This window comes from Ptychodera flava, chromosome 6 (genome assembly GCF_041260155.1).
Source record: "Ptychodera flava strain L36383 chromosome 6, AS_Pfla_20210202, whole genome shotgun sequence".
Classification (NCBI taxonomy): domain Eukaryota; kingdom Metazoa; phylum Hemichordata; class Enteropneusta; family Ptychoderidae; genus Ptychodera; species Ptychodera flava.
The window spans coordinates 43,633,883-43,658,725 of NC_091933.1; the positions used below are offsets into that span (position 1 = coordinate 43,633,883).

Below are 24,843 nucleotides of genomic sequence, written 5' to 3' on the forward strand. Positions count from 1 at the left end.
CAATGCCAGGAACACAGTTATCAAATAATGCTGACTCATCAGCTTTAATAGGATAAAAAAGCACAGGTAAACACCAGTTTTTATCTATGTATACAAGTTGGCTTGCAAAAAATGCTGATATATTAAATAATACATACATGAGAAGGAAAGATTACAATTCAGGCAAAAAAGTACACTTACATTCTAACTTCCATAGATTTGAAAGTAAGATACTGTATAGCTTTCTCCAATCTTCTTCAAATCTCTCTCTCTCTTTTATACACAATGCTATGCACAGAAGACATCCTTGAAAGCGTTTACATCTAAATCCTGTACATGCAAAATGCACTATATTCATTACAATTTTTTTTTTGTCTTTAGAGTTTCAAATGAACACACATTCCACATTTTGCTCTCTTTACTTGGATGAATATGGTAGTATACTCTAATACATAGTTACTATTCGGAGAAAAGCTCATCTCCCCACAGAGCTGGAAAATAACAAAACACTTCTTAAATTTCAATGTGCGAACAATAATGTAAAACAAAAGAAAAACCTTTGGTTCTCTTTCTCTCTCTCTCATGTTACAAACAGATTTACTAAAACTGCACTGACCTAATCTTCTTTGACAGTTAAACACAAAGCAAAAAGTTTTTAACTATTTTTTACCGAGCCACTGAGAGAACAATGAACATTGTTGAAAAACAGGACCAAAATGCCCATTTGATATTAAAAAACACATTAAAGAAGCATAATTGGGAAAAGCTAAAGCTACCGGTAAAATATCCACTTAACAATGACATACATAAATCAGGGAAACCTAAAACTAGGCTCCTGTTACATCGGGGACTTGCATCTTTTGAGGTATGCAGTTAAAAACCTAGCAAGATTTCTTTAAAGCATCTCCTTCGCGGTTTGAAGGGGAGGTGGATTATCTGTCGATCATGGGAAGACGTTCAGTGCAATTTTGATGAGTGCTACTGTTACCACTTATTTAATGTGCGTCTTCTCAAAAAAATACCCCCCAGGGGTGTCAATGCCAAGGGGGTGCCTTAAGGAAATCATTCCAAGGTGATTTAACTGAGAGAAGAAAAGTTTGCTGAGTTTTAGCTTTCTTACATTCAAGTCCCAACTTTGCAAAACTTACAAATGCGACAATATTCAAGAAGATGATCTGAGTGGGAGATTTCTTTTTCTTGTAATGGTAACTTTTAAAAACTTACAAAATAAAAACATTGTTTTGTAATCCAGTGGGGTTTAAGGAGAGATATTCAAACGGTGTATTTCCCTGAGTGTGACGGATTTTTTTCACTTTTGAGCCAAATTGAAGCGTCAGAGCAAAGCATACAGCAGACAATGTCTACCTACTACTGACAACTGGAAAGTACAAGACTGCATGGAAACCACTGATTGGGAAAAGAAACGGCCCAAGTACTCGGGAATGGGTACAAAATGGCAATCACTCATGTAACACAAGAACATGTTCAAAGTTCATTCAACTATATTGTTAAGGTGGGCGATGTGATTGATTTTGAGTCTTGATATAGCCAGCTGTAACTAGTTAGCTTCATTGGGTCTGTCATGTGCATCCTGTAAGTACCAATATTGCAACATAAAATGAGTTTGCAATCTATACAAGTATCTCACCAATGAACTACTAATATCTCTGTCTGTGAAAATTTGGTATTATCTATTCTGATCACCAACGTAATTCTGTGGTAATTATTTTACAGTTCAAAGTTTTATACAATTTTTACATCAAAGCACAGGAGTTGGTGGTCTCAGCTAAGTTTCTCTTTGTACCATAACTTCAAATTAACAATGTGCCAAGGACTAGATCAGAGTTTTATTGAAATGCTTTGCCCTCTGAACATCCCAACCCCCCTCCCCCCCCAAACAGGAGAACAAATGATTTGTCTTTGTCGATAGAGGGTAATAGACTTAATATTGCAATGACCCTGTTGAAGTGTTATGGTGATTGAAAGTGTCTGTAAGATTTAGTTCACATTGTGTGTAGTACTGAAGATGTTTGACACAAACACTGGTTGTCACGGTACACCATCGGCTTCACTGGTTCCACTTGAACTGTCTTCAATCGGTTCCCCAGTCACCCTTCTCCGGTGAAGGATGGCTCTGTCATATGCCTGCTGTACTGACTTCCTAATGGAAGATTTCCTTCCTTCCATCAGTTTAGCATTGTCCAGTCCTGAATCCACGCCGAGTGGTTCTAGTTTCAACCTCGGAAGCCATTGCCTAAAAAACAAAAAATCCATGTCTCACTCAAACATCAATGTTTTCCCCTGATAGACAGGGCCTTCTCCATTAGACAAACTATTTCAGATGTGCTTGAAAAAATTACCTGAGAAAAGAAACATGGCATGAATCACCATGGATATACTGGTGATTTACAAGGACATAAAAATTTGCCATGTGCTGACTGTCATGTGCAAGTCTTATTTTTCTCAAAATGACAAGTTTCAAAGCCAAACTACAGAAAGGATACCAACACAAGGAAACACTAAAAATGCCATGCCAATAAAAATAATACATGGAATGAGCAACTTGCAAGCAAATACCACTGAAGTTTAGAGGGTACAGTTGTCCAACACTGAGACACTTACCATGTCCTCTTGTTGTCAAAGAATAGCACCAAATATAAATGTTCATCTGAGTGTTGTTTGTTGCCGAGTACTTCAAGAGGAGGTACGGGAATGGGTACATCGTTATGGCAAAAACCAGTCCTGGGCATCTTAGGATTAATAATCTACAATAAAAAGTATGAAGAAAATACTAACCAGTAAATATTGGGTTGAGACCAATACAGCAGTAAGCCTGTAACAGGCCGACTGTCAACTCCATTTACCTACAGCATTTGCTTTGTTATTTGTTCATTTATAGACATCAAAACTGCCAGTTAAAATGCAAACTTTAACGCGGTCTCAATATTTTAAAAGCTTGCTAGAATATTTGCCCAATACATAACAGTGAAGATACATCGAACTAACTAACAATACGGAAGAAGTTAAAGAATAGAAGATGAATAGCTTAGTTAACAACATTTAAAATTTAAACACTACCCTATACCTTGTAAATAAAGTTAACACACATGAAAAACTATAAGCTAGCAACAAGCATTACCATTGGCTTGCAACAATTTTTCAGAAAACACAAGAACGAACATAGATAGATACAATGGCTGTGTTTTGAAAGATGGTAAGTTTGTAAATATGTTTGCTCTAAAAACTGCATCCTAAAACACAAACATACACACTTTTTAACTGACTTATTGAATGCATTAAGGAAGCAAAATAGCATGAAAGCTGCTTACCAGTGCTGGGTATGAAGGATAGCCTCTACACTTTGCCCACACAAGATCTAAAGCTTTCAAAGGGATGTCATCTTCATCAGAGGCCCAATTACTTGTACGTCTCTTGCTGAGCTCTGAGAAATATCAATAGAAAGACTTCAATTGATGAAGACTCGTTTTTCCTTCTATGTTCATTTAAACATTTGGCATGTGCCTTATTTGCCTTATTTGGACTTTATTGACTTCAAAACAGAAAGGAAACAGGTAAATACATATAAAATGGGATGCTAAAGCTGGCAAAAAGTAGAGGGAGGAAGAAAGCTAGATGCTGCAAAGGGAAGTTTTCAAAAGGTGAAAGACATATAGGAGAAGGAATGCAGAGTACACAGAATGATACAGTATATACTGGTTTTGTTCAAGATTACGATGGATGGTTAAGTATATCATGGTTTGGTTACAGATAAACTGAATAACAGTATAAATAAATAATGGTTGGGATAATTAAACTGGTAAAGGTTACAGTGGTTGGTTTAGTATTTTACGGTTTGGTTACAGATTACACTGAATGATGAAGTATAAAATAGTAGGATTACAGATTACACCTTACACCGAATGATGTGGTAAATAATGGTTTGGTTATACATTACATTAAATGAATGGCTTAGTTACAGATTAATACACTGAATGATGAAGAATATAATGGCTTGGTTACAGATTAATACACTGAATGATGCAGAATATAATGGTTTGGTTACACATTACATTAAATGATGCAGTATAATGGCTTGGCTGCAGATTAATACACTGAATGATGCAGTATACAATGGCTTGGCTACAGATTAAGGTAGAACGCGCCTCGAGGACAGAAATTCGGGCTTTCAAATTTTATCAATTCTCTTCTGATATACCACTTGTTGGGGCTCATTTTGAAGCTCTTGATGAAAGAAAAGTTTTCACCATCTTAGTTTTTTGAAAATCGAAAATTTCATTTCCCCCATAGAGTTAACACAGGGATGGCGGCCATTTTGAATTTCAAATATCTGGAAATTTCAAGTAATTTGTCTCTCTAGTACCAAAGTTTGCATGGTGACCCCTGATTTTTATTCTTGCTTTGGTAAGAGAATGGTCGAAAGTTTCAATGAGGAAAGTTTGAACAAAAATTTAAGTCTTTCACTTTCGAGGTGCATATTACCTTAATACACTGAATGATGCAGTATATATAATGGTTCGGTTACAGTTTACAATGAATGACATGGTAAATAGTGGTTTGGATACAGATTACGTTGATTAATGTAATGTGTAATGGATTAGTTACAGATTAAACTGAATGGTACAGCATATAGTGTGGTTTGCGTTGAATCGTTGAGAACACGTGAATTAGACATACTGTCTAAACTGAGGAGTTGCCAACACTTTCAGGTGAGACTTTCGTTGAGAAGTAATATAAATTGAGCACAGAGAAATCAACCCTGTGAAAATCAAATTGTCTGGAAGGAGATCAGCCGTAGTCAAAACAACACCTCAAGATCCACACACACCAGGCTTGCAATTGATGCGTTCTGGACAGTAAGAGGGATGTGTGCATTGCGTTGTTGTTTAAACTGTGCGTGACCTCCTTCCAGACAATGTTTCAACTTTCAGAGAGTTGCCTTCTTTGTTATTGACAGATACAACTGCCTAGATGATAATTACAAATGTAACAGGCTGGTTACAGATTACGTAAGATGAAGCAGTATATAGTGGTTGGTTACAGATTATGCTAAATGATGCAGTGTGTAATGATTTGACCACAGACAATCATGTTGCAGAGCAGCAGCAGTGTCTTCTCATCCACAGCCCCTCCATCAATCCTAAAGATTTGTAGGACAAACACTTACCTCGAAGTAAATTTGATCTGTTGGTCCCATTGAGTTTGGTTCGGTCAGCTGTACTCTCTCCACATGATGAATCACCACCACTGTCTTCTGTGAAGTTCACTTTCAATTTAGGCCTTGATTTTTTGTTCGTTTTGTGATTGTTATCTCTCTCCTCAGAGCTGCTGGAGTTACAGTCTGAGGAGGATGTGGTAGTGGTACCACTACCACTGCTGCTGGTTGTGCTACTGTCAGAGTCTGAACTACTCCGTGGACGGTTGGGGTCAGTCCTGTACACTGTGAAACTCTCGCTCTGTTGCTTGTTGGCATCAAACCCATTAGTTAAAGTGGCAGTGTGGGTGTGAGCTTGAGGCAAACGTTTGCTACTTGAGCTGTCAATGCTACTGCTACTAGTACTGCGCCCTCGTTTGCGCTTCTGAGGTGGTGGCAAGTTTCCTTCGTATTCAGTTTCAACGTGAAGGCTACCATCTTGTGTCACCCTGCTTGGAGATTTCTTGGGCAAGTCAGAGTCAGCATTAATTTCAGGTCTCTGTTTCGGAGGTCTACCTGGGGATCGACCAGGCCTCTTCTGGTTCTCTTTCAAGTATGCAGGTTTCCGGCCCGCCTTTTTGCTGAATAGTACTGCTGTACGTCGGCCAACACCTTGAGTTGGAGATGTACAGTGTGACTGTCCAGATCCTGAATTTCCAGCACTGGAGTGATCCCCGATGGGACTAGTCTCAGGAATGGGTTCCACTCTAAAAGCACTCCCACCGAGGCCAGTGACCACTGGTGTTTCAGAGTCTGATTTGAATCGCTTTTGTCGACGTCCCCTGCCCCGGCCCCGCCCTGGCGATAGAGACTGACTCCTCTGTAAAGTCCTTGTTGAGTGTATGGCAGGCAGTTTGACGGGGGCTTTGGCTTTCTTCTTGGGTGGAGGCTGTTTGGCATGGTTGGAATCACTATACTCTGAACCTGCAATGGCAGAGATCATAACCTGTATTGACGTGTCGTCTACACTTTGCACTATAAAGACTTTGTTTGAATGACATGTCATGATGTTGGTGTAAATGGCTAAGACCTCTGCTTTGTTTACCCTTGTCCTGCCAAGTTCATATGTCATCATCAGGTCAACTTGGTTTAAACAAGTGAGGCATAACATGTCCCATATGTTGCATTTTTGAAGGGCCTTGAAAACATACATACTATACATATGATTTCACCAACTAAACCTGCCATAGCATGCCACGTAACCATGCCAAATAGGTGATAATACAAAGGATTGTGACAAAAAACACTGCTTTTCACAAACTCAAAAGATGGGAAGTGATAGGCCTGGCATGACATGGGTTAAAGGTTCAAAGTGGTTGTCATTGGGCATCATTGTCACTCATCTGGTAGCTGCTCTGCAAGATTGTTACAGCACGTGACATAATGTTTGGCAAAGCACAGTTGATAAGTTCCAATCAAGATGTCCTGCAATGTTCCTTGCTCCGTAAGAAAACAGCCAGGAAGTCAGACCGGGTGATTTGCAAGTCTGTGCATCCAGCTGCTTGCTGACTGTGTTGGCCACACTTTATCTCCCCCACTTCTGTTACTCAGCATTTGTGCATCTTCTTTTTGTCTGCTGATACAAAGTTGCAATATGCTGTTGACTGTTGTAACAACGGTTTCATCCACACAGTAAGGGAAAAGCTGGGAGATTGAGTGTAGATAATGCGGTCACCAATCAGCTGACGCAGTGTACACCACCTAGTCTTAGTTCTTGTAGTTTTCTTAGGGAGATAGGAACATTGTAGGAGAAACTGACAGGGACTTGTCAACCTTGCTGTCCTAAAAATGATGTCATGTGCTGTAATTACCGCGTAATATCACTGGGTAATCTAGCAATACGCTACAATAATCTCCTGAATGAAAACTTCATTTTCTACAGTGGTAACATTGAGCAAAGGTTTCTATGATTGCACCCACACCCAGCATGATGGTGAAAATTAATACACAGATACACAGCATCATACAATTAGGCCAAAGTAATTAAATTCTTTGTTTTGCGTCCACTCTAAATTGGAAATGGTACGCATCTAAGCGGCTGAAAAACACACACAAGAAAATTAACACAATGTAATTTGATTGAAGCAAATAAAAAATTGTAACAAAATTTTAGTTCAGAAAAGCTAAGCGGTCATGACCTAAAATTTCCTATTCAAATACATTGTGTGTTTTTCATGAAAACCTTAAAAACCTACAAGGGTGGGGACACAAAACAAAGAATTTAATTACTTAGGCCTTACTTTTTTAGGATATCTGAATTGGAAATGAAAGGGGAATAATATACATACTATATAAAATCCTGCCTGCTGTGCGGTTTATGTTTTATTTTTGTCTTTTTTTCCTTTTAACATAATTTTAAAATAATTTCATTACCTGTTGATTGAAATACACTATTGGAATCTATTGAGTGCAAGATCCATGCCTTGTCAAAACACATGGTTCATTCCATCACCGCTGGCAGGAAAATCAAGAGTTGAGTATTCTGATGTAACATGAACACACATACGCAGTGACTGTGCTGTGAATGAAACAATGTTTCAGTTTCAGATTACATACTGGGGCAGGACTAGTCAAGCATACACAAAAGGTTAAACCTGGAATTCGAATTGACCACAGTACAAACTAAACCATGTACACAAACACGCATAGAAAATATGTGTATTTTCATAATAGTTTGTACACGAGGGGCTTGTTTATACCGCCATCACTTGATCCCTGAATCTCTTGAACACGGCGCGGCCTTTTTATTCCAAAGCGGAACCACTGAGCAACATTTAACATGCTCTGATTTGATCACAGTTATTTATGACAAGATACCATCTTTGCTTACTTTTCCTTCCTGCTTCAACACATCATGGATGCAGAGATTATATGATAATGAACAATGCCTTCAACCTAGCAGACATAAATAGATGTGTTCTACTGGTACTGAACAAGGACTACTTGAGAACAGAAATTGTTGATAATGAATGAAGTTCATCAACCATAAGCCTACGTGTAAAGTCAGTAATGTCGTCAGCACAACAGAAGCAGACTACTGCACAACACCAAGGCATGGTAAAGATGCTGCACTGAAAACTGACAGGAGTTCCTACACATGACATCTCCAGCAAAGCAATTAACAAAACAAAAGAAGAGTTGGAAGAGAGGAAAGAAGGAAGAGGTTGTCTGAGAGTTGCATTCTCTATAAGATGGAAACTGGCAACTTGCGATTACAGAAGGAAATTAAGAGACCAATAGCCAAGGTAGAACCAATTGGAACAACTACTAGAAGCATGTGTAATGTCTTTCATCAGCGCAGCCACAAGTCCACCGGAAATAAAAATAGTTAGCATTGTTAAGTGGGAGAAGCTCGAAGAGGAGTATATATCTTCGGCTCAGCAGAAACAAATTCATGGATTGGGAAAAAAGACTGACTAAATCTATAAATGAATAAAACACAAACACCAGATTTACAGAGTAGATCCCAGAGTGCATGAACAATTCACCATGACTTAATTGCAGGATATCTTTCCAAAAAAATAGGATTCAAGATCTACATTCTGAAAAGTTTCTTCACAACGGGAGATCAGTCTTTTGCAGATGACAACAAAGTTCAAAAAAATCCCCATGGAAAGAAATACCCAGGAAGATCAGAAAAAATTCAGTAGGGCTATCAGTGAAAGGCTATAGCAAGTCAAGCAGATAATCAGTTCATGTGAACCAATAGAAAGTTGTCCCAGGATGTACAACTTACCAACCAAACATGAGTACAAGCTGTGAGTACAAAGTTGTTCTATGTATGCGATACATAAGATTGCAATAAAAGCAATCACAATACTACCATGGAGCAAAATCAACGCAAACTTTTCTTGGAATACTGATGTAAATCATTCATGGGATTGTGATTCTTGCCTCCGTGCTGGTTACAATGAAATATGAAACATGCAAACATGATAATTTTACATTCTGATTTCCATCTGAAACTTGTGGCTGAAAGAGCTGAAAAGTGCCCATACTGTGGTAACTAAAAAATCAGTGAGAGAGAAACTGAACTGAGATGCCTCAATGACATGACACTAATGCTAAGTTCATTTGCCGGTTTCCACTTTATGGAAATTATCCTTACAGGTTGCTGAGTTCTCATCACAGCCTGGACTACGATCAACTTTAAGCCACATTTCATCAGCAGAAACGCCGTCTTGGCCAACCTTTTGCACACCATCTGTTCATGAATCTGTCTCATCCTACCCAGCGCTACAAGTTTGAAATATTCTTGACAGAGTGCAAGAACCATACTTACATCACGTTTTATCCATCTTAGTTTTTTGTAACCAACACCTCAGAATAGCTTGTGCTGAAAACATCGCAAACAACATCACACATTTGAAACCTACTGTGTCTTCAGCACTCATAAGTGTTCCAAGTGTTGAAGCTAATGTAACAGTCAGTCAAGTTGTGAATGTGAAAGTTAGCAGTGAGGTGCCAGTGAGTACAACCAAGTCTGCGCCCAAGATTCAGAAGTTGTTACTGCCGTGTCTGCACATTAACCTGTAACATCCCAAATGCCAAGTACAATTGACAGTCAAACTTCATCAGAAGATGAAGACTACTGGCTGAATCAAACTTGGATGCCTCCCTTCATGCAACCAACATTCATTCTTCACAGTAGCTTACTTTACAGCATGTTGCTCAGGGGATAAAAAGTGACTTATGCACAGTTTCCTTGCGTTTTGTGATTTCCACCTTCTGTAATGATAGTGTTCTTGTACAAAGAAAAAAGTATGTACCGCAAGTTTTCATGTAGTCTTAAGTTTTGCAAAATAATAACTTTGTAATTTGTATCACAGGTATTCAATCAGATCTGCATAGCTAGTTGATATTTTGATATTGTATGATGTCTCATATCCATATATTCATATTGGTGATTGGTAGGATGTTTACCACTTCTAGCTTTTTCCTTTTTTGTTCAATCATGTCTTCATAATATTTCATAACATTTCATTATTTCATCTATAAAAGGAAAATGAGTGTGAGTGTGACTCATACCGAATATTTTCTCTGCGGTACGATCACATACATAAGTCATTACAGCGAGGGCACGACTTATCGGAACACCAAATTAGGTAATTACCCAGCAACTTAGCTGAGCACTTTGCAATTTGACCTGGCATTTACCTAAACAAGAGTCTGTTTTATTGTCTGAAGACTGATAAGATATCCAACAAACTCAGCAGGCAGCTCCCACTGAGTAAACTGATATGCCTACACTGGAACAACCCATTTTCAACTGGCATCTAGTTCATGGGAAAATTGTGAAAAGGGGGAATAAATATTATGATGTAACACAATCTATTGTACTCATTTTGTGTCCTGGGCCTGAACCTTACAGGTTTTTCCTCTGTATGTTATTTGGAATTGAAACATCGCAGCATCCCTTGTAAATCTAGAGTGTACAAAACTTGTCAAATTTACCACCTTCCATGAGCCCACCATCGACGTTGATGGAACAGTCCATTTTTATCATATGATTGGATGGTTGCTCTGACAGTCAGTGTTTCTACAATGTATGTAATTGTGATTAAAAAACTGGTAATAACATGCATATATACAAAAACAGGACTTAAAATGACAGTGGCAAATCATGTTTTACACTTTACAACATTTTATTTCAGCCCTTCAAAACTCTCCCATCAACTACATGCAGCTGCCAGTCAAAAATGTTTTTTTGCAGTGTAGGCATATCAATTTACTCAGTGGAGGAGCTGCCTGCTGAGTTTGGTGGATTTCTTATCAGTCTTCAGACAATAAAACAGACTCTCGTTTAGGTAAATGCCAGGTCAAATTGCAAAGTGCTCAGCTATGTTGCTGGGTAATTACCTAATTTGGTGTTCCGATAAGTCGTGCGCCAAGTGTAATACAAAATATAGCTGTAACGTAAGTAAATGATCCAACTTCGTACTGATGAAGACCTACTGTATCCAAAATGGCAATCTCTTAGAAGTTTCCTATCTCAGATATTATACTGAGGCATAGTCCATGTTTTATTCAAATTAATCAAACAGCAAATTAAAACTATGACAAAAACACATCAGACTGGATATTAAGTAAAAAATGTAATTTTTATTTCCCCTTTGTTTCCCATTCAGATATCCTGGTTTGACCCAGTGTGTGTCTTTGTTTTAATTTTCGCCATCATGCTAAGTGCAATCATAGAACCTTTGCTTAATGTTTACATTCACACAGCAAGTGACATTGCTTTCAGGAGACTATCACAGCATATGACAAACCACCAGCAATTTTGCAGGGTAGTTAATGACCTTGTTGAGGGGCTAACATATGCAGCCACTGTAGAAATGTGTTGGATTGGTGAAAACTTTGAAACATCTGAACAGAATGGTTGACAAAACGTACAGACAATCTACAAACTGATATAGAACAGATAAATATCAGACTCTTTCTTGTATGTACCACAAATATGCTAATGAGTAGACAACCTCTGACTCTGCTCCACAAATTTATTCTTTACAGGCTCCAATTGGCAAATTTCCAAACACACACACACACACACAAACTGACACAGAGATGTTGTTAATTGAGCCTTCAGGATATGGTGCCTAAAAGAGTTACTTCATTACTTTAACCTGCCAATAATACTTACTTGAACTTTCCTCAGAGCTACTGCTGGTTGTTCCGCTGCTACTGCTGCTACTACTACTGCATTTCCTTTTATTTTGCTCACTGTTCTTGTCTTTCTTTCCTCCTTTGTTCTGCTGCTGTTGTTGCTCCTCAGCCTCTTTCTGTTCCTTTTGTTGGTTAAGTTTTCGTCGGATGATGTTGATTTCTTTCTTAAGTTGTTTTGCTCGCTTTGACCTGGCACCTGTTCAGAACAAGGCACGTTTTAGAGCACATAATGAAAACATCTTTCACTTGTGAATTTATAGATACCTTCACTTTTTAGTGATTTAAAAGACTAGAATGATATAGGGACGACTTTATCAATCTCAGAATTGAAGCAGACTTTCATGAGTGGTGCTCAACTCAGCAATTCTCAGTGACTCACTAACTCTGTTTGTGTTGCAAAACAGGTGTTGTTACAGGTTGTTCGATTGGCCAAATTTGAATTTACATCCTGTGATGACCCGAAGTTTCATGCATACAAGAGTCTAAAATTCAAATGCAGAAAATTGCTGATTTATCATCTTTTAGCCATGTGTCGCAAAAATTATACAATACATACGATACAGTGATACCATGAGTGTCATTGCCAATAAACCCAATACCTTTGCCAACAGCAATTGACATGCTTTTTTATCTAAAATGCAGAATGTGTAACCACAAAGGTACATAAAGCTGCATTCCTTGTTTAAATATAGAGGAAAGTGTACAGCTAGCCTTAGTCCTGTCATAGTAATGTTAGGTTGGTTTTTTCAGTGTATTCATATTGAGAAGAACAATCAAGAATACAATTTAAAGCTCTTTAAAGGAAAAATTTTATCTGAACAAGGTGCACAATAAAACAGGACTTTATTTACAAAAGTCAACATAGTTAGCTTTAGTTCTGAGTGACAGCAAGCATAATATGACAATATCTTGGCCAAGACATCAGTCAGACTGAGTTTCAATGCAAAAGTTATAACTCTGGAATAAGGACCACTCTCAGTGTTCTACAGACTCAGTTTGCCCAAGAGATCATGTGACGGTGGTACAAACAAACCCATGTGTACAAATATGTATGGAAATACATAATTCTATGCCTATTTGTGCAAATTGTTTTTTTTGTGCCACAGTCCATTCCAATTCCAAGTTCAACCGATTCATCTGATGCTTCAGCAGATAACAACAGCTACACTTACAGCTGTTGATTGCCATCATGGTGCATTTTCAACACCACCTTTTACTTACCTCCGTGTTTGATGGAGCATGTCATGTCCAACTTCTCTAATAGCTGTCTTAATTGGTCCTCCAGAGACATATCGGCACGATTTTCCGGATCTAGTAAACTGTCAACTGGAGAGGAACAACAAAAGATGAAATGGCATGGATGTACATCACATCATGGGTTAATCTACTAATTATCTTTTTTCACGCTGTGCTTACGATAATCAGATTTGCAAAAGGCAATGAAGATTTTGTAATTGTTCACACATTGGTACTGACAGGATTCAAAGTCTAGCCAAGTATGCCTGACTTTGTCTTACGGGTTTCATTAATATCACACTCTCACATTGTGTGGTTATTTGCATGATTATTAACCCTTCGAGTGCTATAAATTTTCCCACCAAAATTTTAGTGCAACATTTTACGAATTTTTATGAATTTTTCTGTATTTGTTTTGATAACTTTGAAGCAAATAGACACCAAATTTCAAAGGCTACAGTTTTTTATCAAAATTTTAGCAAAATTCTGAAAAATTTGACTGGAGTATATTTTGTAAAGGCAACAAAATCTGACTTTGGCACTCAAAGAGGTAAATACTTAATATACACACAAACACTTTCTTGAACTAGAAAGCATTTGCAAGCAAAAGCGAAGTTCCAGAGACCAGAGCAGCGGAAGAAACAAGAGAATGTGTGACAAAGATAGGTGCAGAATGAAAGAGTGCTTTGGATTTTAATATTCAGGGCTGATAGCAGTAAACACCATAATACAACTAAAAGCAAGGCAGTCCGGGGAATTACAGTACACAGATTGCAAATGCCTACATGTACGGTAAAAACGCAACAGATACATACGGGGGCGACAACGCACGGAAATGTTTATCAGACGACATTCTCGCGAGCCAGAGCAATAATTTTCGCTCCGCTGACCTACCCAAAAATCAATCGCTTGACGGGTAGCGCTGAGTTGTTGCCGTAAAGAGGCGTGTCATTTACGACGATGATCAGACGAGAGGAAACATCGGACCTCGGCCGTTGAAATTGAGCCACATGCATTTTCATTTGATTAAAAGCACAGACTAAAACAATTTTCATTGCTATGTCGCTGTTTTCACAAGATACTGACCATTTGATCTTGGAAAGTTGAGTTGCTTTTACGTGCAGCCAACGCATACCGGTGCGTGACAGACAGTATGTTCACTATGAACATGATGAATGCCTAGCTCTGCATGGCAGGGCTGTGTGTTACCGGCGGTAAACGGCCTCCCACCACAGCCCCGCAGACTGATAGGAAAAACCGCTGGTGGCTCCTCAGAAATACGGCGGGCAGTTTCTCCGCCAAAACAGCCAGGGACGCGTTATTTACCGAGCGCACGCAGCAACCTCTGGCGAATGTGGGTACTATGAATAGTTGTACACACACTCTCACTCATAAGAAATATATAAGAACAGCGGCAATGCACTTTATCTTGAAAATACTATTTTTACGATCAGATGGAAATATAAATTGTTATTAATAATTAATATGTTATTATGAACAAGCGAACACGGAAAACAAATGTTGCAAAAGATCGAGTCATAATGTTCGAAAATTGGTACTCAAAGTACCAACACTCGTCATAATTCATGTAGCGCAAGGCATGGCTACATTCGAAAGATAACGCGTCCCTGTGCCCACCACAGCCCCGCAGACTGATAGGAAAAACCGCTGGTGGCTCCTCAGAAATACGGCGGGCAGTTTCTCCGCCAAAACAGCCGATTTTGAGTCCAAATTTTGCATTGATCATCGTTTTCGAGCACACCCACCTCGCCTAGGTACACGATGTGCCCAGCCGCGCTTGTAAACTCAGGGAAAGGCTACTTTTGTCTCTGTGTGCGGAGCGAGGCGATCGATACGCCGCCATGTTGTCTCATGAGCATTCGGGCGAAACAGTATAGCGCCACGTACGGCGAGTATTTAGAGAAAAATAAAATCAAAAAGCAACAAAAAACAAAGCGAAAGAAAGCTAGAATTATTAATAACTGAACGCAATATGATAGTTGAGCAATGCCAAATAAAAAATAAATAAATAAACAAACAAGAAATGCCCGTAAAACCCGTCCGAGCTGAGCGATGACGTCATAAGCGTGTCGCAATGCATTCTGGGTAATTAAGGTAAAATTTGTGTATAGCATGTTCTATGGTAGTAAAACCGGAAATAGAGAAAGAAAGAAAGAAAGAAAGAAAGAAAGAAAGAAGGAAAGTGAGCAAAAACTAACAGTTCCAGAGCTGGTCTCTGGAACTAATAACTAAAATGATAGGAAAATGCCTAAAAATCTAAGTTAAAAACATAAATAATCATATATCACACCTCATCATCAGTTTGTACCAATACTGATCACTGTCAATACCAGAACTTGAACAAACAAACACCTGAATATATGAGTCATCACTTACCATCTTCAAGGGAGAACTCTGGTTTACTTATTTTCGGTGCTTCTGCTAAATGCAAACCAGTCTGTGGGTCATAACCAGCCCTCTCAGCTTCTCTCTTTGCCTGTCTAATGATTGCACCACCCTGCAATGAGAAGCATTGAATGTAAACAATACAATAGTTATATATTATCTGGTAGCCAGTTTCCTCAACCCTTGCAAACTTGCATCATGATCAGGATAAGATTCTACGATAACATTTTACCCTTGAAATCATTTTGTTTGATATATGAATAACATCAAGAAATTGTTGCCAACATTAGTTCCTAAGCGTATTAAACTCGTAGAATCTACAAAAGTATTGAAGTCATTAAAAATCCCTACAGGATTCTTCCACTCTATTATAACAGTATTTGAAATAGCCAAATGAAGGGCTTCAACACTTTTCCCCTACTGTGGAATGATCACTTTGATGTTATAATGCCAAATTACACTCAAATGTCATGATTTGCCCCATTATGCTCACTGCTACTACCTTTGATAATTCCTCTATGATGAGACTACAAACCAAGTTGCTGGAAGGAATACAGCGTAACACACTAACCATTAATGTTTATTAATTGGCAAGGGCAAAAGGAAAGCCAAACATTAGGCAGTGCCAAGCATAGCACCTGAACTTGGCTTTTCTCTCTCCAAGTCCATCATTGAATTTTTATGGTCAGCATGTGGCCCTCCATTTATACTGGACAGGAATACAGGACAGGAATGTATCAACCAATATTCAAATCATTCTAAAAATTTGTGTGGGAGAGATTGCAGCAGCTGAGCATGATACATCATGTTTACCAAAACTGTACACGCTAACTTGAAATAAATAGACCTACACATTATGAGCACTGGAAGACTTGTCAGTAAAGTGCAGAATTGCCACATTACACACCTCAAGGCTCCTCCCATGCTGCTTGAAATGCATTTAGTTTTCCAAGGCCACTTACAAGAAATGTTCTGGTTCATCCTACAAGCCTAATTTGGAAGAGCTTTTGTACAGTAAAATTTGATTAAAAAATACAGCTTTTAAGAGTACTGGAGTTGACTGTGAAAGTTTTGTTTGACTGTAGAACCCAGTCTCACTATATTCAATGACTTAGTATTGTAATAAATAGAACTGAGAAGCTAAAAACGGCACGGTTTGAACAGAGTTGACTTGACTTACATGGTCCCGGAGCTTGATGGCTGCCCTGTAGAATATGGTATCCTTTGCATTGTATGTGAGACAGTTATTGATCATCAGATCAAAGTCTCTACTGAAATCATCCATTGTCTTGTAGAAATGACTTTCCATTCTTGATCGTATTGTGGAAAAATCCATCGGTTCTGAGATCACATCCAGATAGTCAGGCACCTGAAATGACATGGGATAGTACATTTGAATTTCGCAAACAATGCAGATTACCAAGACCTATGACATATTCTTAAAACACAACAAAAGAACCCCTTTACCAGTATACTTATTCAGTCAAATTAATACTAAAAGAACAAGGAAATGTTCAAGCAGTGTACACTTTTTGGCATTCCTGTTTAATTGTAGACTGACTATTTAAAATCTGTACATACCTCATCAAGTGAGACCGGCTCAGCAAAGATGTTACTTGTGTCCCTCTCCTCAAGTTGGTCCAGAATGCGTTTCAGTAAAATGTTGAACGGCTGTAATTGCATTTCCACAGTCAACTGATTCACCTTAATCTGAAATGTGGTCAGAATATCAACAGATGACATGGGTACAAGTCTAATATCCTCCAACAATGACATTACAGTAGTGGACTATGCCACAGTAAGGCTCTTTTTATTTTATTGGTAACTGCATACAGTTTGCAGCAAACAAGAAACACAGTGGGAATGTTTAGTTTTTCCCCCACCTTACTTTTTGAGATATATTGTGCAGAATTACATCTCAACTTCACATTTCATGCAGATTATACTGCTCTATGACAAATTTCACACTAAGTAATATACAGGATCACACTGAAATTAACTATTTGATGTCTACAGGGAGTTTATTCGAATTTATAAATGTAGGACAAGGTTGATTTCAAAACTTGAAAATGGTATTTCTCAGACTGACACATCCAATGAATATCATGAATGGCTGTCTTGAAACTTTTATAACTCTAGAAAAATCATGTTTTCTTCTTCATTACCTCTTTGACCAGTTATATCACCCTAGACCTAAATGAGAGTTTGAAATAAAACAAGCAAGAGCAGCGGATACCTATATTTTTCTGGTAACCTGCATAGTCATGTTAATAAATGCAACTTGGAAGGATTTCTGATCTTGAAGGAAAAATGTAAAACTGAAGGAGATTTATTTGATTAAACAGAGAAACAATGACTTATGGCAAAACGAAATATTCGAAAAATATAACAACACCCACATGAAAAACACTAAAACTGCAACAAACTCATAAGCACTCACCTGTTCACGTTTGAGTTTCTCTCTCTTTCTGATTAGTTCCACCAGAAGTCTGGCCCGTTCTAAATCATGTCTCAACCTCTGCCAGTATTTCAACTGTTCTTTCAGTGCATTGCTCTTCTCAATGTTCTCTCTCTAAAACAAACAAAGGAAAAGATGTTCGTAAAATATAAATTACAACTTTTCATGTTCAAAATATTCAACAAACCTTTCAGCGTTTGACCCTTATTGAGCAGAGTTTGGATTTCACTATCAGGTCTGGTTGGCTAAAACCAGTGAGACATAGCGTGTTTCTTGTACTGCATTTTAACAATGACTTGAACATTTGAAGGTCCTGACAACGTGATTTCGTTGACTTGACCATTATGATATACATGCCAAGTAAGGTAAAAATAGGTAGACATTTTGGCTCAATACCACTTTTTCACTGACTTGCCGATAAAGAAAATGACAGGTCTGGCAGTGTAAGGGGTAAAGGTTTAAAGTAAAACAAGACCTTTGACCAAACGAATGAGACAACTCATCTCCAGATGTACTGATGTAAATTTGATGATCAGTTGTCCATGAGTATCTCTGGATAAATGTACCCGCTATCATAAATCCATGGTAATCAGACCAACTGTTCTAAGAAAACACAGCTGATCTATTAGTCCCTTGGGATGACAAAATATGTAAACTTGATTATAATTTGGACAAATCTGAATTTAAGTTGCAGTCCTGGTAATTTATCCCTGGTTATTGCATCAGCTCCCATTTACACTACTCGCACACAGTTAGTATTTTGTTTTCAGTTTGTTTAAGGATAAAAAAAAAATAACGCTACAATAAACTACCTACAATTCAAAAAATATCTCACATGGTACCTAGGTATGGGAAATCACATCTGACATCTTATTTTACAAATTGTTACAAATTATGGCAAAAAAGATGTTCAGCCGATTCAAACACCCAAGCTGGCGAATTTGCTAAATAGTAGTTTATTTATGCCAGGGCTAGTAGTTTTACACTGCTACAAGCCAAATGTTGATGAGTGGGTTTGTAGAAACAGAGGCTAGGCCAGTCATCTTTTTGTACTATGCAACTACCCTATGGACCTGAAAATGATTTGCTCAGCCTTGCAAAATAAACACTGCAAAACAAAGTTCTATAATGATGAGTACTCTGCAAACAACTTGAGTGACTCTAGATGGCTCTTAGTTTCACAATCCATCATAGAACATCGAATCACAACCAAACAATTACACCATATTGGTGAGAGACTTTCCATAAGAGAAGAACTGTAGGAGCCGTTCAGAGACTGTCATATCCTGAACAGTGACCTACTTTCTCTGTGTGACCTAATGTATAACCACAACCTCAACTGAACTAGATTTGGTCGACCTATTTGGCACCATATAATAAGCATAGCTGGCAATTTACAAATGTCTCATGATGTTGAAAATAAGTTTCTGAGAAACAAGACTCTTTATGAATTGCAAGAGCAGGCTTTGGTATGACACAGCAAATATCACAGGGCAGACCTGTTCAGTGTGTTAACAAGAGCAATGCAATGGGGGGGGGGGGGGGGGGGGGGGGGGGGGGGGGAGCTATACAGCAAGAAGTATCTTCCCATTCTATGATGGGTTGTTGCACAGTTAAGGACAAAGACTGGCTGGCGTAAGTTGTTACTCATATTTATCAGAGTGGCACTGCAAATGTAAAGCACGCAACAATGTTGGTAAAGGTAGATTATTCATTTATATACATGACAAAGTGCAATATCTGTAAAATTCTAATGAAATCGCACAACAGTATACTTCAAAATATTCTTCCAACCAACTTTAATCTTACCTGTTCTTTATTTCTTTGTGAATGGTGATGTGCTTGCAGTCTCCTAAGTAGAGGAACTCCATTCCGCGACTGCCTTTTCAATGTCCAGTAACCTTGCAATCTTTGGAAGAATAGATTTTTCTTTTGGATATGGACTTTGCTGGTGATTTTGCTGATTCTACAAAAAATATCATCAAATTCAAATAAGACAATTTCACAAAATGAAACCCCTAAAAATATATTTTTCCACGGGCAGCTGATTTTGTATATACTTTCGTGTTCATTGAAATTACTATTATTTTTTCATTATATACCCCTGACATATCAAATAGCAATGACAATCCTTTACTCTGCATGGGTTAGTTTCCAGTTATCAGAATGAATTAAGTTACATATATCACTATGCCAAATTTTGACAAACTTGTCGATAGTAAGTTTCACTCGTTCCATTTTATTCAGTAAGTCACACGTTCAATCCCCAACAACACAATGAATATAGATGTTTACTTCTGAATTTGCAAGAATCACATTTTACTGAATTGTTTTGAAAATAGATTTTTCATATTTCAGTCTATGCGTGTCATGGGCATGAATGAGACATTTGACAAAATTCAACGTCATTAAAAAGAAATGCCCTTGCCTATGAACCCATTCAATGTACCCACTTTATTATTTACATTGCATTTTCCAGTTACACCCATAAGTAGGTCACTGGGTCACTGTGAAACTGCTCATCTTGCAAGATTGTTGGACATCATCGTTACTTTACCCCTGGACAAGTTTAGAGTGAACCAGGTCAGTGGTCTGACGTCTAGGGGACAAAGAACTTGCTAAGAAACATTAATCTACCATTCTACTGCACTGGTTTCACAAACCAGTGAATGCTTATGAGTCTTGCATGACGTATATTTCAGACCAAAATGGACTGCACAACCAGAGACCTTTTAACGGGTACTGGTACACATAAAAATATATACTATAATATGAATGTGCTTACTCCTGCACAGAGATGGCAACATAATCAAGGAGCTGGTAATGACCTTTAGTAACCCTTCATCATGCCAGGCCTATCACTTTCACATTTACAGAGTCAGTAAAAAGTGGTATTGCACTACAACTTATATTTTCACCAACTTTGCATGGTATATTAAAATAGTTTAACATTATCTGTGTATGTCAGTGAAAATCATACTTACAGTCTGTTTTTACAGAATATGGGACTCGTTACGCCTGCCTGACTGGTTTTCACCAACTTTGACCTCATGCTGACATGTATGAACTTGGCAGGATAAGGGTTACACGGAAAGTGCATCTTTCTATGATGTTTGATATAATAGCCAGTCACATACCGAGTTTAACAGAGCTTCTTGGCCAGTGACTGACTATCATCTACATCATCACTGCACAATCATTATGGCTTTGTTGTAGTCAGTTATGTCTACCAGGACCAAAACCATACAAAATAGAAATGTAAAATAACCCTTATTACCTGTGTGGTGGGATATGTGGTATTGAGACTATCGGCATTGCTGATCGCTTCTCTGCTAGGATTTTTCTGGCTTTCCTCATATTCTTCCTGGACTCAGCTTTTGCCTTTTTGGCTAGCCATGCTTTACCTTTCCCTTTGCCATCATCAATCTCTCCCTTTTCTGACAGTTTGTCACAGCCAGCAGCTGGAGTATGGATATCGCAATAAGCAGTTTTCCGGACACTCACTGTAGTTCCATTGGCTCCAGTCTCCCTGACTGGCTCCATTTTCATATACAGGCCTGCCTGTTGCGCACAAGTCACATGGAATGCAGTGTAACAGTTTGCTTTGTGGCATTGAATGCATGCACCTGTGCCCCGCTGTTTACAAATGTAACATGTAAGTTTCCACCTGGCAGATGGGATATGGTCAATGCTATCGATTGGTTCTAGGAATACAGTATTTGCAAAACAAACCTCTGGGATCCACAGTGCACAGACAACATGAGCCCATCGGCTATCATCGGTTTGTTTAAAAGCACCACCTTTGTTTGGACACAGGGCACAGTCAACAGCTCTGGATGGTGACTGGAGACAGCGCCGACATAGCCATTGTCCCTCTGGTATATACGGCACCCCATAACATTCCTGGTGGACAGCCAAGTTGCACATGTCACAAAAGAGAATGACATTACTATTCTGACACTCACCATCACTACATATACAGCACACAGCATCTTCATCAATGAACTGATTTGGATCTCCTCGGCCAGATGACTGACTATCAAAGTATGATTCTTTCTCTAATCTGTCCATCAGGGTTTCAAAAATTTCCTGTGAGACAGAGTGAAGGTTTTGAGTCTTTCTCTTTTCGTTAAGCATAGTCAACCATGCATAGTCCTCTTCATCCATGTCATACTCAATTTCATCATCAAGTTCATCGGCGGACTTTTCAATGTACCTGTAGTATGCAACAGGTCGTTTCGGTGCATCGGGAGGTTCAACATACTCACTTAAGACGCGAAATGATGCTTCTGGCAGTTTTGTTGAGCTTGTACCGGCGTTGCTTGCTTCTTTTCTGACTTTGACAGATTCTTTACCCTTACCCTTGGAATTGGGTTTGTCTTTCATCTCCTCTTTCGATTCAGGTTTAGTCTGGTCCATCTCATCTTCTGTCATCACTTCTATTGGATCGTGGATGTCCAATCTGTGAGTCTGTCCCTCTATGTCAACCTCCACCAGCCTTTGAGCCTGTGCATATGTGAGTGCTTCCCTGGTAGGTGACCTGACAAATTCAACAGGCGACGGTGACGGTGATCGCCTGACCATTCTGTGATGATAGCGACCCTTCCGGTAAGTTCCTGGCTTGGCCGAGTTGTTTTTGCTATGTGCTGACGTGTTATTGTTATTGCTGGGATTACTGTGGTCGAAGTTGTACAAGTGATATTCCATACCACTGTAGCTCTTATACACTCTGGCACATTCTCTGACGGGACATTCATAGGGAGGTTTCGTTGCCCGTAAGTTCTGACAAAAAGTTTGCACATCGAAATCGAGTGCCATCATTGATAACTTCAACGATTTGTTTACACCCTCAGACCAACAACATGGCGTCCACTTCCTGGTTTACGGCATATACCCCGTTATGAGCGCGCGCTGCGGGTCGATCTCAAATGTAACAGACAGTTACCGGTCCATTAAATGCACAGCTTGTCTAAGTTTCTTACTTCGATCGTCCGCTCCCCTTTATGCTGTGTACATGTACTCGTTCACTTTTTACTTGCTAATTTATGCGGAATACAGTGTTGATGAATGGCAGGCGTTGAGCGAGATCAGACACGCACCCATTCACTTACGATATTTAAACCAGCGACTCTATGAAACTGCTTTCATCGATGAACACTGATCATGACATCAAATAACGAAGTTTGGTTACTTTCGATTACTCCATCGGGAAAATTTGTCTGTCTGCCAGTTCTGTTGAACACTAGGGAGTCAATCCCAGTCTCAGTTCACTGTGCGTATTTTTTACAATGGACGCTTCGCACGATTAATATTAAAAATCCAAGATGGCTGTGCGGGTCTGGTTGAACTGGACAGGCGAGAGAATCCGCTGATTTTCTGGCTTAGAGACAACATACATCTATAAAACTAACATGGGGCGATCACTCTTATCAGCTCTTTCCTAACCAATATGCTATATGCACAAAACCCGCGGGAACAGGTGCTAAATCTGCATGCAAATAGCACGGAAGTAGGCTATCCCAGCCGGTTCGACAGACAACAAGCCTTCCCACGATCGGCTGCAGCAGAAGTGAACAAAGACGCCGTTGAAACAATGGCTTCTAAACCTGTACTCGCCGCACGACAGTCCGTTTCAAACGCATACCCCGATCGGCTTGGGTATCCAGATGGCAACCTTGTACCTCTTGCCGAATGCAAAGCGATCGGTAGATGAATCTAGTGGAAGTTTCGGTGTCTCTGCAGAAATAATCGACTGCCGTACGATAGCACGGTCTTCACGAGGATTCCTCGTGCCCCTGAATTTTCTGTTCGTTGGATTTGAAATCCCGTAGGCTGAGCCCCCTAGCTTACATAAAATTATTCACTTTGAAAGATCTCGCGCGCCTTCATCTTCAGTACATATCAGTACCGCGTTAGAGTGTGAAGAGGTGGTGGTTGTATGCTCGACACCTATGACCATTGCATGTAATGTCGGGGTACTCCAAATTGAAGGCGACTTCAGGAATTATACCTACACTTCCTTTATTTTAGTTCTGGTGTTCTCCTTAACTACTGCTACATTTTATTTTTAAGATTGCTCCTCTGTTCACTCACTGGCGCGGTGCCTCGACAAGGGATCGTGGCCGTGGTGATGATGGTATTCGATTCTCTCTCTGCCATCCCTGCACCGTGCCTGCGATTGTTGTGTGTATGTTACATTCATTCTAACCTTGTTGTACTAGTATGTTATGTCGCCCAGAACAACCAACAGAAGCAAATTTTTAGGAGCGGTTTCAAGATGTACTCTTGACAGACTACAAACTACCAATAAAATTACAAAGCACATGGAAGAAGTACGTAGGCGACCGGGGACCGTGATGTAGGAAACCTTCCGTGAAGCACCAAACTTGAAACTCTAGTTTTCCTTTCATTGAATAGGACAGTGTCAAAACACCACCAAATACCGATGTCAAAATTCTTCAAACGGGGCAATTTCCCAGATTTCTTATGGTGCATGAGGCCTATGTGCGAATAAGATTTAGCTAGCTACATGAAGAGGGTTTGTTTATGGCACGGGGCTCCCAAATAACCGGTTTATGGATGTGAGTAATCCAAAAATGGTCAAATGATGAGGAACTTTGCTCTGCGTGGCATACAGCGTTGTGTGCGTTATACGGCCTCCACGCAGAGCTATGGAGGGACAGTGGTCATACGTTCGTATTTCATCATGGAGGTAGAAGCTTCTGTACGAAGTCTCCACTGTCTCCAGTCAGTAAAGAATGTCAGTAGTTTATCAATTACAATTCACCGTACATAAGCTTATTGTGTGCGTCTAAACCCGCGTCTCCAGTATTTGTAGTCCCATGATGATAGTGTGAAACACCGGTTTTGGATCGATTTGTTCTCACAC

At 39.1% G+C, this 24,843-nt stretch overlaps 1 protein-coding gene across 1 annotated transcript; it reads right to left on the reverse strand.

Annotated features, from left to right (window-relative positions):
• Positions 1-12: 12 nt before the first annotated feature.
• LOC139135898 (peregrin-like) lies at positions 13-23,778 on the reverse strand. The gene is made up of 12 exons (XM_070703674.1): positions 21,232-23,778; positions 19,764-19,920; positions 17,937-18,068; positions 17,078-17,206; positions 16,677-16,865; positions 15,488-15,608; positions 13,076-13,180; positions 11,832-12,050; positions 5,165-6,115; positions 3,309-3,421; positions 2,602-2,744; positions 13-2,233 (listed from the first exon to the last, which is right to left on the reverse strand). The coding sequence occupies exons 1-12, from the start codon at positions 22,773-22,775 to the stop codon at positions 2,029-2,031; spliced, it is 4,008 nt and encodes a 1,335-aa protein (XP_070559775.1). The 5' UTR covers positions 22,776-23,778; the 3' UTR covers positions 13-2,028.
• Positions 23,779-24,843: the final 1,065 nt, after the last annotated feature.

What these genes read in the sequence shown, in the direction of transcription:
- LOC139135898 (XM_070703674.1), bottom strand. Translation starts at nt 22,775, where the DNA reads ATGATGGCACTCGATTTCGATGTGCAAACTTTTTGTCAGAACTTACGG. An exon ending in CCATCAAGCTCCGGGACCAT is followed by an intron (nt 15,609 to 16,676) that starts GTAAGTCAAGTC and finishes TTCTCATTGCAG; the next exon opens with GGTGGTGCAATCATTAGACA. An exon ending in ATCCTTCATACCCAGCACTG is followed by an intron (nt 2,745 to 3,308) that starts GTAAGCAGCTTT and finishes TTTTTATTGTAG; the next exon opens with ATTATTAATCCTAAGATGCC.